Genomic DNA, 16055 nt, shown 5'->3' on the forward strand with positions numbered 1-16055 from the left:
TTTATCGTCACAACTTCGAAGCTAAAGTGACTCATAGACTCACATAGAGTTATCCACCCTCTCTCGCTCTCGCTCTCTTTCTCCATTCACAATAATCCCTTCCCCCAGTTTTACCTGTGTCAGAATTTGTCTCTTATTCTTGCTCTTTTACCTGCATCGCTCTCTGCAGGGTGTTGTCAGTGAACAGGTGTGCAGCCACTTCTCTTTATTAATGACAAGCAGGGAGAAAGCAGAGGGGGATGCTGTGTGTGTGTGTGTGTGTGTGTGTGTGTGTGTGTGTGTGTGTGTGTGTGTGTGTGTGTGTGTGTGTGTGTGTGTGTGTGTGTGTGTGCGTGTGTGTATATGTGCATAACCCACTAGAGGACTGACAAATGTGAGAGTGACTGCCACACGCTTCATTGACAGAGTGACAAATGGAGTGGGGAGGAGTGTGTATGTATATGTATATATATAAATATCAATACACACTTGAGTACACACACTCTCTGTGACACAAAGACGCAGTTTGACTGAGGACAATGTTTTTGGAACTTGAAAGTTGTTTGGTTCAGCTTCTCTGGATCGTCTGAAATTCCTTCAAAGCCAAATTTGTATTCATGTCTGTCGTTTTGATGGAGCACTGCAAACATTTCCACCCTGGCAAATAGTTTAATCAAGCATCGAGTCTTATTTCTTCAATCTGGTTTCTTGTTTTCTTCTACCAAGTGAAAAAAAAAACCTGCCTGTCAGTGTGATGAAATAATATTCCTCCTGTCGGTACAGCTTTGTCTGATTGGAGGACATTGTTTGCTGGATGGTAATTTGATCGTGCAGAAATGTGGAATCCTAGCTCCTCTCTCTTTCTCCTGATGCATTTGTTAGTAATAATATTCATAACCTATAATGTCTCATGGGGAGAAAAGAGAAGTTATTCCCTGCTGATGTCAAAGCTGCAAATAAAAATCAAAACACTTTTCGTGTGAGCTGTTTCTAACCAGTCCCGTTCACACCGGATTAAAATTAGAGGGGATTACCAAACATTTAGATGGCCAACAACATTCTGCACCATTTAAAGAACATGTCACCCACAACCAACAGAAAACGTCAACACCATAGTACCATGTTCAGCTACTTCATAGCTTTAGTCTCCATCAGATGTTATGTCTTAATTATATTCTACATTTGTAAATTAGAGAGGCTACACATACAATACACTGAATGTTCTAAAAATGTTATCAAATATCATAAAAATACTGCAATGCTACTCAATCACTAGTTTGATGAAATAAAACTTTTAAAGTAAAAATGTACAACCCTTTACCTTTGGGGGCCTCTGCAGCCCCCCCTCATCACTAGAGTGTACACAAGTGAATTAAGGTTTGGTCAAAAACTCCGGTTTGGCTCGGGTCGGGTTCGGACACAAAATACAGAATGCCTGCCGCACTCTTCTTAGCACCCCTACCTCCGGCACCCCTGCATCTTTAAGTTCTCTTCAGTATCAAAGTACAACACTGACAGTTGACTTTTCATCCATGTGTTTACTGCAGACAAGAACCTCTAATAGCCAATTCTCCAAACAAACAATCAATTGGGTAAAACAAAAAGAAGAGTTGTTGTAACTGACGTTGCAACAACTTTAATTTATTTGTGTTTGCCTGGTTTTATTTATCTTATTAGGAAAAAATAAGATATAATAAGATCGTTTACTACCCTAACACAAAAGTCAAAGTTCACACTGACTTGATTAGAAATAAAATTGCTCTTCATATGCAAAAATCTCTGAAATCCACTTCAAAATATAAGAATGTCTCCGCAGGCAGTATTAAAATGACAGGAGGAGCAGTCAGTTCACTGAGTAACAGTAGGCAATTATTGCAGGGCTGTCGGGGGGAAATTACCCACATACGTGCTCAGGGTGGGATTAAATCAGTGACCTGCGCAGGTAATGTTAAAAATCAGCCCAGCTCCCCGAGAGAAATAAGTCCAGACCGGATGGGGATTGAAGACGACTTGATTGAGGTGAGGGGAGGATCATGGTCTGTGGTCAGAGTTCACAGAAACCAGCGCTAAGTGTTGGTGGGCGAAATCTCTGCTGAATATCTTCACTCCCTTAACAAATCTGTTTGGCTTCATCTTCCAGCAACTTAACTGAGCTCTGTACTTTTTGTTGGCTGAGATCATGTTTTCAGAGGCAGCATGAATACCACTCAAAAAAATGATACTTCGGAATAATATGAGCTCCAGACAATGTGAAATTCAGATTAAATATGCATGTAAGAATAGTCTCACATTTTCATTGTCCTTACTTTTAAGTAACATCTTTTTTCTTTGAACTATTTCCTCCAAAGTATTAACTCTCTACTCCAAACTACAGCAGTGGTCGCAAAGTTTGTCCTGCCAGGTCCTTTTGAGAATTTGGGGTTGGGGGGGTTGACGCAGACATCCGTGGCTGTTGTGGGTGCTGATCTCTGCCGTAGCAACAATAATCGTAGAATCACTTAAAAGTGCACAAAGTGCATTTTATTGCTCTAATGCTTTATATCAAGCTGAATGACAAGAGCTTTTATTTTGAAAAGTTTTGAACTTGGGTCTGAAGATTATGTTGATAAACAGACATCTTCAATATTTGACATGTAATTTATAAAGAATGAACAAGGGTTCAGTAAATCACTCAAACATATATATATATATAAGCCTGTTTCATTTAATGAAGTACATTAACTATAAACTCTTCTCTGCAGATAAACCAGTTAGGATGAACACAAAGTTTTCTCACTTCACTCTGCACCATGGACTGTTTTTAAAAAGCTCAGCACACAGTTCCAGAAATAAAAGCTGCAACCAGCATCACCACATGCCGAGCAAACAGCCATGTTCGCAACGAGCTCTGCATCAGTAACTGAAATCTTAAGAAAGGCTAACTGGGAGATGGCAGTGACACACCTGCAGACACAAAGCTCGAGAATAGACCACTCACCAAGTTTCAGAGTGGAGCTTCATAGGTTGTAATAGTATGGCCTCTGGGCAAGTTGTGTTTGTTGTTCATGTAAATACTTTTTTTTTACAAATGGGGGTCAAGTATTTCTCAATGCTGAGTTAACTTTTTAAAAATACTTTCCCAGAATCAGCAACTCAGCAGGACTGAGAGGCTGAGGTTCTAACAACAACTCTGTCCCTTTTACATGTTTGTGTTGCAACTATTTACATCCTACATGTACATTCAATACTTGAGTATGTAGGAAATACGCAATGGAATTAGTTACGTTACCCACTATCTAAAAGAACAAAACATAAACCTCTGAGGAGGTGCAGCTGGGCCGCTTGAGATGACATGGATGTGACGATTGCTGGATGACATTAGATACTAATATCTGCTGTAATATTATTTACACAGTGAGGAAAAGGTCCTGTTCTTATTTTGAAGTACGAAGCGAGCACACACACTCTCTCTATCCCACTGCCTGTGAAAAAATCATGATGAAAACAATGGCGACGTGTCATTAACCCTGAGCCAGAGCGGAGAGCGAGCTGATCCTGAGCTCAACAAGCAGTAGAAACAATCATTATCTGAATACACATAGAATAGAACATTTTGTCCAGATGATCGGTGAGGGGAAAGTGGGCTGTTCCAGCACCAAACAGGAAAATAATGCCACAGCAAAGTATCAAATGAAATAAAGCAACACATCCAATGAAGTGGAAACAGTGGAAATGCAGGTAATGGATCTCCTCACCACTTTGTCATTCTCATCTTTCCCTCATTTAAAATAAAAATCTTTTTGTCCTTTTAGTATTGACCTGGCCCTATTTGTGCCCTCCCACATTATTCGAATTGGTTGGGCTCAACCCCCACCCCTTCCTTCTCATAAGCCGTTTACAGAAATGGACTGCATAGAATCCCCGCACAATTGAATCCGGACTTTCTCCAGAGTTTTTCCTTTGCACTTGAACATCTCAGCAGGGGATTCTCTGTTCAGATGTGCTCACACACAGAAATCTCCGGGGCATTCAGGGTCGGTGCAGCAGGCGGAGGCAAAGATGTAACGTATTCATTCTGCTGTGGAGATCATTCGTTTTTTGTTTTACGAGCACAAAGACACCGACATGTACAGCAGAGAATGTCAGGAGAATATCAGGAGTTCAGTGCTTGTCTGGAAGCAGATGTACTTGTTTCTCCCATCATAAATCAGTGTGCTCTACTGCTTTATCTTTATGAAAATTGTGGGTTTCAGAAGGCATAAACATGTGTGTGTGTGTCAGACGGGCAGAGGGAGTGACAGGGTGGTGAGAAACCGCTCCAGCAGGTTAAAATACGAGGAGTGTGCATTGCACTATAGCAGTTGTTTGGGTTATTTGGAAATATGGTCCTAATTTTCAGAAACACTAACTTTCCCTCTGCTGTGAGATGGATCATCAGTCATCTCCATCCTGACCTCGTTTAGTGCTGTTATTACACCAGGCTCCTGCGTTTGATTCAACGTGATTTATTTACAAATGTAAGTGTTGCAAACAACCTTTTATTCTTCTTCTCCTCTCCTCATCTCGTTTCCTCGATCATTACTCTGTGAAAAACAACGGACCTGCTTTCTTATTATCTTTCCTGATATGGCCCCTTTTAACTCATCCGCATGTCTCTACATGCTTGCCTCTTTTTTTTTTACCTCCCTCTATCTGTCCATTCATCTGCCCATTTTCAGGAGTTATTATTATGGTTAATAGGAAGGCCAAAGTGTCCTGCTTCCCAGGGAAATGGAACTCATTACTTTTCATTAAGCACTTCTTGACAAAACGACTCCTCCATCGTCTACATCTCCTGTTTTCCTAGTCTTTCTTTCTCTTCTATTCCTTCAGGTATCATTTGTCTCTTCACTTATGGGCCTTCCATCCTCTCCTTCCTGTTTCATGACCTGATTTACAAAACCAAACAACCACTTTTCATAGAGCTTTGAGAGACCTCAGTTTGGACCGATACCCTGAGCTGTGTTTCCATGAATCCGCTGCACATGGCACAAGCACAGTAACTGTGTCAAGAGGCACATGGCCGAACTATAATGGTACTGTAACCGTGGTGAGGCTGGCCTCCTGCCTGACCAATCAAATCACATTTTCTCTTTAAGAGAGGTCACTGTGTTCCAGGGCACTCTGACCATTTGGTGATAGAAAAGTCTGAAGCAGCTCCGCCTCAAAAGCTCCACTTAAAAAAATAGAAACAATAAATGTGTGTGTAAATATATAAGCCTTCAGTATAGTCAGTGAAAACACCAGAGCCGTTACTTTAAACATGCAGGTTGTTGTACCCCATAATAACCAGTGGTTAGTGAGTCACAGTGTGAACAAACAGCATTATAGGTGCTGAAGACCACCTCCTCTGTGTGACGTTTATTTTCCAGGTTGACAATAAGAAACCATGAACAATGCTGTTTATGCAGTTCAAAGCAACAAGGATTGTTCAAACACATAATTTAGGAAATCAAAATAGCCACTACACAGACGGACTCAACAGTCCCACACCTCACAGACAATAATACTATTTTGATGATAGTAATGTACGTTTTGAAGACGGACGTTTTGAAAGAGGGGTTAAAGAAGACACCACTTTTTCGAGCTCCTTCTCCGACAGGTGTCTGTGATACTTGCTGCATGTTTCTGTATTTTGATGAGATTGATGTAGATTCTTAATTTGTTTGAGCTTCATCTATTGAGATGATTTCTCAGTCTACTGAGCCACTGTAAATACGTGAGAGTTGTTTGCCGTACACATCAAACTACTCACAGTTTAAGAGCCCGTTTAGAGTCGCTCTTGAATGAAAGATCTCAAGCTGTCAGACAGTCAATCAGAAGACTGAGGACAAAAAAATGAAGAAACCAAACAAAATGTACTGTAAATCACAGATACAGTCTTCTATTTAAACAGTAACATTTAAAATGGAGCAATGCTGCAGCCAACGACATTACCACTCCTGTTTGTCATAGTAACACAACACGCTGTCCCAGCAAGTGAAGGGACATTTCAGCACAGCAAACACAGCTATGTGAAATGCTGAAGCGTGTCGTCTCTCAGCACAGTCTGAACCGACGGATTCTGACAAAACAAAAACAAAACTGAAATCCCTTTGGCCTCTACTCGGCTAACGGCATAACGGACAGGCTTTGGCTGCTTGTGGAAGATGGATATTCATCATTGTCTGCTGCTTTATCGATCCCAGCGTCATATATTTGTGATCTGGCTTTCTTATCCCGGGTTTACATGAAAACAACACAGCAGCTCTCAGCGGAGTTTGACCTGCAACACCAATCAATGACCAACTGCCAACAAAAGCATAGAGGAGTGTTTTATGGAAGACACATTTAAAATGCCAGAGAGAGAAGTTGCTCAACCCTTATGGTGACATGCAGGATTTTTTTTGTACTTTTCTGTTGTGTTTCTGTAGTACTATAATTAACTACTCGTTTTAAATGAATGTAGACATCTCAAGTTACTTAGAATATTCATTATGGATCAAATCAAGTCAGTGGGTCCCTGAAATGTTGAAAATAATCTTATTTTGAATTTATTGGTTAATCCTCTGTTAACTACTTATAATTAATGTTTATTTAACAAGATACTGGTTCCAGGATGTTGAAGAGGTGATTCTAGACAAAATTAACTTAAAGTCTGTGTAAAGCAAATAAAAATATATTTTCTGAGTTTGTCACACCACAGAGCAATGCACTATCAACCACCCAAGAAAATGTCATTGTTCGTCAAGTATTAAGGGTTAAAAATCATGGAAAAATTAGAAGTATTCTGCTTTCACTTAGCTAACTAACAACTAGCTCTCTAACTGGGCGTGTTGTCCGAACCTGCGGTTTTTTTCCGGGTGCTGTCAAAAAAAAACACTACACCAAGCTAAAGTCTCACGGTGTGCACAGTTTGCCCGTTTACTATAGCAAAGCAGGCTTTTGAACAGTCTTTTGACCTATTCTGCCATTTTGACCACTAAAATGTATGATGACGTTGTGCGGTCACCTTCTCAGACTCTCCTAAAACTCAGGAACCAAGTAATGCTGTAAAATGGTCAAACTTCACAATTCAGTGCTACATAGTTCATCCATTCTTTACACATGTTTTCAGTATTCACTTACTGACGTGTGCAGCATGTTGAGACACTTTGCTTTACAGTCTTTAAAGTGAACTTGTTAGACATTGGCTGCCTGCCAGTCACATGCTTCTCCCAGGTGTTATCTCAAACAATGTGAAAACATTGTGTTATTTGTTATTACTGTAGCTTTGTCTTTGTCCAACAAAGATCAACCCTCTGTGTGTGTGTTTGTGTGTGTGTGTTTCATGTGAGTGAATAAATTTCAGTCTGTTTGGTAGCATTAGACAGAGGGCAGATTGTGGTCAAATCCATTTATTCAGCCTTGACACTTGTGTGCAAACGAATAAATGTGTGTGTTTTTGTTAGTTTATTGTAGCTGCTGAGAGTGTCTATGTGTGTGTACGCTTTTTGCGTGTGTGTGTGTGTGTGTGTGTTTCAAGCCTTGTATAGTGACAGATTCTGTTATAACTCCATAGCACTAAACAAAGGCCATAACCCACACATGCATTACCATATTCACACAACTCACAAAATAGATTGCTTTGTGTGTGTGTGTGTGTGTGTGTGTGTGTGTGTGTGTGTGTGTGTGTGTGTGTGTGTGTGTGTGTGTGTGTGTGTGTGTGTGTCATAGATTACACTGGTTTGTGCAAGAGAAGAGTGCGACTCATATTGAAGAGTCATCTTCAAAATGGCAAACATACTGTCTCAGGCTTCTCTCTCTCTCTCTCTCTCTCTCTCTCTCTCTCTCTCTCCTACACACACACACACACACACCACACACACACACACACACACACACACAGTCTGTCCTTTCACCATATATATAGAGGTCTATCCAGGCTAAAGCCTATTCTCATAAAATTGTTTTCAGAGAAAAGAAGTAGCCATCAAGTCTGACTCTGAAATTGAACATCAGCACAATCCACTGGGCCAAATGGCTGCCTCTCTCTCTCTCTCTCTCTCTCTCTCTCTCTCTCTCTCTCTCTCTCTCTTTCTTTTTTTTCTATCTATTCTTTTTTCCCCTCACACTGGGTGTAAATCGCCCCGGCAGTCATGATAGACTTGTGCGGGCCTCTTCGACTGTGTGCCACATTGTGTGTGTGTGTGTGTGTGTCTGACTCGTTTCCTCTGTTTTTTGTGTGTGTGCATATGAGCCAGCGTCTGTTTGTGAATGTCGGGATCATTACCTGTGCCACTGTGTGTGTGTGTGTGTGTGTGTGTGTGTGTGTGTGTGTGTGTGTGTGTGTGTGTGTGTGTGTGTGTGTGTGTGTGTGTGTGTGTGTTTGGGCCAGGTCAAGCTATTATTATAGCAGCAGCTGTAGTGGTATTGCAGGGGATTGTGGGAGGTGTGCAGACAGGCTGGAGGCTCTGAGGGGCTTTATGTTTGAGTGACAGGCCTGGACTAAATACTGTATGCTGCACCCAACACACACTACACTACTCTCTCTGCTCCAGCTATCAAATATAAAAAACAACATACTGTACATGTTTTTTTTATTTTTATCAACACTGTTCAAACTGTTCATATGTATGAATCATTGATATGAGCCAACTATTGTGGTTTATCTTCACTTATATTGTTGTAGGGGTAGTTTACTGATGATGTTTTTTTGCTGTGTGTGTTTGGTTTGTTTTATGTCTGTTGGTTTTCAAGATGACAACAAAACCTGGCGAAAGGATGTGGTGTGTGTCAGGGAAGAACCCATTAAATACTTACTTTAACTACATTTTTGTTGATTTAAGGGATTAATTCATGGATCTTCAATTAATAAAATCAAGCATGTTTAAGGGGCTGATATTTAGGAGTATGTGCAATTCGGTGCAGATCCAAATAAAAATCTACATCAAGTGAATTTAAATGTGGTGTCATAAGGGGACAGCTGGGCCCCTCTAGTTTTATTATGGACCACATACAGATTCAACTTTTAGGAGCATTTATACCTATGTGAAGAGGAAATAATCTGTATTCACATACTTTTTGTCCACTGTTCAACTTCATTTGATTATCAATGATTCCATGTATCAATCACAAAATAAGACACAATGTTAGACCTGAGGGTTTTCTGAAGAACTGACAGAATTGCAAACATTTACAAAAACTTTCATTTCTCGGCCTCAGAGGCAGATAGAGACAAAAAATTAAAAACATTTGATAGCATAAACATTTTGGATTTTCCCTTCCACCTCGTCCTCAAACATGTCGGCTAAGAGCGCTAACAAACAAACCACATTTCCCTCAATGTATTTCAGCCATGTATAGTCGCATGACTTGAAATCAATGACATAATTTAAGGTGCACACGTCTCATCCAGCTCTAAAGGGAGAAGCACACAAACGTCACAGCCGGTGTTAAATACATGCACGAGCTGCATCAGGTCTAAATGGGTTGGATATCTCATTGCAGAAGCAGTATGAGTATCAGCACCATGGACAGCGACAACCCCTCAGCAGGTTGGTCAGAACACAGAGCGGCTGTTTTAGGAGATGACTCCTTTTCAAATTCAGTAGATCCACTTCCATCCTCAAAGAGCAGCTCCTGTGCATCTAGCCCTCAGCCACTAATGGAACATTTATGTCAATCTGCAGGAGGTGATGTGAGAAGCTGAGGCTGTACACAGGTGACTCGGAGGTTAAGTTCCTGTCCATCAACACCTAGACGCGAGATACAATTCCCAGTCATAACACCTGTTCATCCGCGTAAAATAGCAAGACAAAATAGATATAAGTGAACAAGAGGAAGTGTTTCAAAAGCACAATTTTCAGCTGAAATCAGGAAGCAGAGACGAAAGGTTTGATGCCTCATATTTAAGGTCATCCTTCCTTGAACTTACTTTTTTGCCGACATAATTCCACTTGCATCAGGCTGGAACAATCCTGCGTGAGCAAGTTTTTATGCCGCTTTGTTTGCATCAGATGTTTTCGGATGAATTCCCTCACCTCAAAACACTGTGCTCCATTCAGGTCAGTTTATGTGAAGATATAAATCACAGAGAATATAGTATTTATATTTGGACTGATGATGTTTTTATTTTCTTTCTCTCTTTTTTTTTGAGAAACCTTGATGCAAATTTGTATTAGCCTGTAGGGAAAAATAGCATAACCTAGTATTTGAGTTTGTGACTGTGTGCGTGTGTGCCTGCATGTGTGTGTATCTAAATGTGTATGTGTTTTGCCCTAAAACTTTTCCAAACTCTGAAACTTTGCCATTTATCCAGGGTTATTTTCATTCTGCCGTATGCAGATAGAGCTGACGGGAATGATATATCTGCCCATGCTAACACCTCGCCCACGCATTTAATATGTCTACAGACGCACACAGCTGCAGTTCCCTCCACACACACACACAGGTCTGTGTACACACACGCACACCCTCATGTGCACATAAACGTACAAATTTCGAAGCAGTGATGAATGAATTATTGGAAGTTTGCTTTGGTAATGACCTGCAGCTACATATTGGCCCATTGTTGTAATGTGTTTAAGTGTGCAGATGTGTGTGTGTGTATTTTAGTGTGTGTATGTCAGACCTGTGTTAAACATTGTCTAAAACAAAAGGCATTAGCCCAGTAGACCAAACTAATGTGATTTTCTATTAATGTGATGCCCTGGGTGCATCTCTCTCTGTGTGTGTGTGTGTGTGTGTGTGTGTGTGTGTGTGTGTGTGTGTGTGTGTGTGTGTGTGTGTGTGTGTGTGTGTGTGTGTGTGTGAGAGTGAGAGAGATGCTCAGTGTTGGGTGTTGAATGGACTGCACCAACACTTTCAATTTGTGTCAGCACATTAATTTACAACCACCAAGTCAGGCTGCCCTATTCATTACTTGGTTTTTACCACACACACACACACACACACTTCCATTATGTTATTCTCTCTCTACGCACATGCTAAGATACACACTGACTGTATTTTATGACTGTGCTCCTCTGAATATCTGGCCCCCATGTACAATAATTAAATGACTAACCCTAACCCTGACTCAGTAAATCTTTTAGGTGTGTGTGTGGGTGTTTGTGTGCATACAGTTAAAGTAAATCTCCCCTGTATGACTTAATGACTGCATATTGCTAAATCTATAAATGTAACCAATTAAGTGTTAAGTTGTAAATTTGTGGCACAAACTCATCCGTATAAAGTATTTAAATCTTAGTTAGTGACTAAACCCAAATTACACTCGGAATTTTACAGAGTCCTAAAAGTGGTTTACCTTGATTTGCAGTGGTAACCATGGTAACACTCCACCTCCTTCATTAAATGTCTGACCTGCGCACATCTTAGCCATGACCAAGTAATAATACATCGGGCTGTGTATTTTAGCGATGTAATGCTACTGAATCTACTGATTCTGGGAGGAGTTTAAAGGGATAATTTATCCCTTTAAATCTTTATCTACTCACCACCATGCCGATAAAGGGGTGGGTGAAGTGTTTGAGTTTCAGGGGTAAACAGCATTGCAGCCCAATCTGATACAATTGAAGTAAAAGGCGACCAATTCTTTAAACGTAAAAAAACAACAGAAAAAAACATGAAATGCCTCCATATTGTTCCTGTGGTGTCATCCAAATGGCCGTAAGCCCCCGATATTCAAATTCGATTTTTTTTAGCATAAATGCCCGCTGGGATCCAAGCCGGACACGGCTCCGGAGGAGGATTCCCACCAGGAACCTTTGAGGCAACAGTGCTAATCACTGCCTGATTCACCTCCGATTACACCCAGCATCAATGTGAGAGGTTACACTGCCGCAGGTTCTACAACTGAAACTTTCAAAAAAGTTTCAATCGACAAAACAAATGAAATAGGTTGTGCGGGCAATGGCAGAAGTCTCATTAGAATAGTATCTTTGAAAGAAAAATTAGAAGCCAGAGAGCAGTGTGATTAACGATGAACCCTGCTGAATGTCTGAATCCACTCCTCTGTGTTTTTGGCCGTGTCCTCTTTGTTTATGTTTTGCTAAATCTGTCTCATGGGGAGTCCTGCTGCTTTGGCTACTGTCTGATGGAGTTCACACTGTGCACAGAACAATCACATGGACCCACTGTTAACATACAGTCTGAATCGGATGATTATTAACCAAGATATTTACTCATAAGGCACATTGGTCTATTTCCACCAAAAAGGAAATAGACCAAAGCACTATTGATGTGGAAAAAGGCCTTTATTAGTGTGGCTAGATCTAACTTCGCTCACCGAACAAGAAAAAGTCAGATGTGATATGAGAGGAAATGAAAAAAGGGAAAAGCAGGTGCTAAAGCTGTTAAGTTGTTAAGATATGTTAAAATTGTTAGAAAACAGTTTGACACTGCAATGTGAAAACTAGTTAACCAAAAGAAAAAAACTGAAAACTTTATACTGTGTATACGTGTGCAGTTAAAAGGATAGTTCACCGAATAATTCAAATTCACTTATTACCCACTCACCACTTTGCCGAAGGAGGTGTGGGTGAAGTGTTTGAGTCCACAAAACACTTTTGGAGTCTCAGGGGTAAACGGTGTTGCAGCCAAGGTGACCGCTTCTTCAGACGAAATAAAACAACAGAAAAAAACACAACATGCCTCCATACTGCTCGTCTGGTGTCATCCAAAATGTTTTCTCCTTTTTTTGACTCAAACACTTCACCCACCCCTCTATCAGTGAATTGTGAATATGTATTTTTAACTTTCTGTTATTGTATTTTATATTTTACTCGCCTCATCAGTGTTTATTTATTTGTTTGTTAGTTTACAGGATTAGGCATAAACCACTCTACCGATGTCAGAAACTTGTGGTACGGATCTGGTATGGGTCGGATGAAGTTTTTTTTTTTTCTCTTTCCTTATCATTGCGATATTTTAAAATTTTACTTTGAGAGTAGTTCATGGATCTTGATGGGAAAAAAATTCAGGCAATGTAAGTATCTGATATTGAGTGTTTGCACTAAGTTGCAGATCAAAATAAAAATCTGAAAAATAGAATAAAAAGATCTAGTGTATTTAATGAGGGGACTGTCGGGTACAAACTCTACTGAGTGACAACTTAATTTTTATTAGAGAATTTATTTATAATACCTCCTGTTCAATGTGAAAACTGAAAATATTGTTAAAATATTATCGCATCAAACTTGCTTTGATTCAACAGTCTATTTGTTCATATTCATACAGCGTGTTTATATACATTCACACGTCTTGTCTACACAGTGGTTGATGCCAGTGATACATGCTTAACTAACAAGCAAAAGGCAAACAATGGAGATGTGAGGATCAGGAGGTATTTTTGGGGAGTGTGACAGATCCAGAGGCTTTATTGCTGCAGGATAGAAGCCGTAATTCAGAGCGAAGGCATGTGGGGCAAGTGCTTGAAGGGCTGCAGTTAAAACAGAACACATTTATCTGAGCCCCAGACCATCAGAGGGAAATAAAAAAAAGCAGGGGAAGAAGAGAAGAAAAGGGAAAAAGAGGAAAAAAGGAAAAACTCGGGGAAGCTCCTTGTCGTTTTTAGCCCTGACCTCCACGTCTCACTGGCTCCTTCGTGTCTTTCATGTACAACGTTTTCTCTGTTTGTTCCCGTTGACCTGGTCTCACCCTGATATCGCCGCCACACACGGACCCGTCTTCTCTTTCTCGCTTTTCATTTGGTCTCGACCTCTTTGTCTTCTTTTATTTCTCTTGCTACCATTTCTTCTCTCACACTTTTCTCTGTGTTTCTTGCTCTTGTTCTGTCTTTCAGTTTGATGGTAAAACCAATATGTTCATGACAGAAAAGTCAAAAAGATTTGGTTGTAAGACTGAAATTAAATGACAGATGCATTAAGGTTGTCTCTTTTAGATAATGACTGTGACTAAAGATGGACGACGTGACGGCAGTGAAGCCAAAACATATCATTGGCCTCCTGGTGGCTGACTGCAATATAGGTCATGAACCCTGCCTCCTCCATGTTAGTGGATGTCAAATGACATTTTTGAATCGATGGTTTCTGTCATTTTAGGTGGTTCTTATCACACTTATGTTTGTTCAAGTGTTCATTTCTCCAGTACATTTGGTTTAATTAGTTATTTGATGCTATTTAACTGGATGAAATGCCATGATTGACAGCTGGGACTGACTCACGATTGGTCGAGTGTGTGTATTGGCGGGACCTCGACTCTGTGGCTCCACGTTCCAATCACTACTGAGCAGAGTCTGGCTCAGAATTATGCCACCAGGTCGAGATAGCAGAGCCCGTATTCAAGATATTGTGGCTTCATTTGAGGAGCTGGAGATTTGTCGTCTTTCTTTGTATAGAGTCATTTTTCATCAGTTCAATAGCTCCTACATTTGCCTTTTTAATAGTGTAATTCACTCTGTTTATGCCTTCAGCATTTGGGAATTTCTTTTTTCTATTCATCACTTTCAATCCTCTGTCATATTCTCCCCAAACACAATCACACAGTCAAATTTATTATCGATTTTTCTTTTTTGCCTCGAAAGCAAAGAACAATATTTCCAAAGACACAAGATCAAATACTCTTCCTGTCGCTCAGTTTCTTTCTGTCGCTCTCACACCCTCTATGGTTTTTGATCTGTTCAGTATAAATATGTATTTAATGTCTTATATAAGTGATTTAACGACTTTATGTTTCACTTTCCAACCCATTGCAGTTTCTACCCTCGCTCTCTCTTTGTGTCACTGTTTCTGCTGCAGCTGAAAGCAGAGTTGTATTAGTCTGTCCACTGTGATATAATCTACATCCATTTGATCTGCTCCCACATTCTCAGTAGTAATCTTCCCCTCCCTTTTCTCCCTCCTTACAGTGGACGGATGTATAGACTGGTCAGTGGATCTGAAGCAGTACCATGTTCTGGCAGGCGAGCCTTCTCGGGTCAAATGTGCCTTGTTCTACAGCTACATCAGAACCAACTACACCATGGCCACCAACGCCAAGCTGCGCCTCATCTGGTACAAGAACAAAGGAGATGCAGAGGTGAGACACTAAAACTTTGAATTGAATCTGATCAGGCAGTTATGTATGGACGTCCAGGACTGATGCACACAACCATCAAATTGAAATGTTATTTTTCCCCCTTTACAAGGTGTTTCACATGGGACAAATAAGAACAAGTATACGAAACATCAAAGGCAACAATCAATGTCATTTACAATCAAAGAAAGCGAATAATATAATACAAAATAATATAAAAATAATTAAAATAGGTGTTGTTTTATATCCTAATCTGATGTGTGATCTGTGTCGTATGTTGTTTAGGAGCCCATCATTTTCTCAGGCCACAGGCTGAGTAAAGAAGACGACTCCATCTGGTTCAGATCTGCAGAAATGGAAGACAATGGATTCTACACCTGTGTACTAAGGTAACACTAAACTAGAACCAGGGCACTTCTGTCTTTACTGTGAAATATTTAAGTACTACCATGAATCAAACCTAAAGTAAAATAATTAAAAACAGGGTTTGGGCTACTACCTAGATTTAAGGAAGCAGGATTTAGGATATTTATGGCTCAGTAGTTGATAAAACTGCTCCTCTCCCCAGACAGGAGCCAGGTCAGGGTATCACTGAACAAAAAACACAAATGATATTCTGAACCTGCACTTCCAGCTCCTGCACCCCGGGTTCCTAACACTAAATAAACACTATAACAATTTTACCATCATGCAAAATAAATACATTTGGCCCGACTCTGACCTGCAGCAGTTCTAGTGGAGCTGCCTCAGTGTTGTTGATGTTGATGTGGTCACATGGGAGCAACCTTGGAAAAGAGCTCTCTGTCTGTGTGTTCTGTCTCTAACCCTCAGGGCCCATTTGCATTGCACGGGCAAGAAGCCCAACTGTTTTTTTTATTATCTGAATGTGAGGTTTCAGAAGTGCTCAGCCTCCCTTTTGAGTCAAAAGAGAAGATCCCTGCCCTCAGTAATCAATAAAACACACACACACACAAAGGACTGGTATTCAAAAATAATATTGTTTTTATAATCAGAATATTGAGATATTCACCATGAAAGAAATTAATTAAAAAAGTTATCATGCC

At 40.3% G+C, this 16055-nt stretch overlaps 1 protein-coding gene across 2 annotated transcripts in view; it reads left to right on the top strand.

The window, feature by feature from the left end:
* The window catches only part of il1rapl2 (interleukin 1 receptor accessory protein-like 2), a 381416-nt gene that overhangs the window by 219894 nt on the left and 145467 nt on the right, over nucleotides 1–16055 (top strand). For both annotated transcript variants that reach the window (XM_035160565.2, XM_035160566.2), the window contains exons 3-4: nucleotides 14825–14994; nucleotides 15277–15380. In XM_035160565.2, coding sequence (XP_035016456.2) covers nucleotides 14825–14994; nucleotides 15277–15380 — 274 coding nt within the window. The remainder of the gene's footprint in view (nucleotides 1–14824; nucleotides 14995–15276; nucleotides 15381–16055) is intronic.

This window comes from Hippoglossus stenolepis, chromosome 7, assembly GCF_022539355.2.
Source record: "Hippoglossus stenolepis isolate QCI-W04-F060 chromosome 7, HSTE1.2, whole genome shotgun sequence".
Lineage (NCBI taxonomy): Eukaryota > Metazoa > Chordata > Actinopteri > Pleuronectiformes > Pleuronectidae > Hippoglossus > Hippoglossus stenolepis.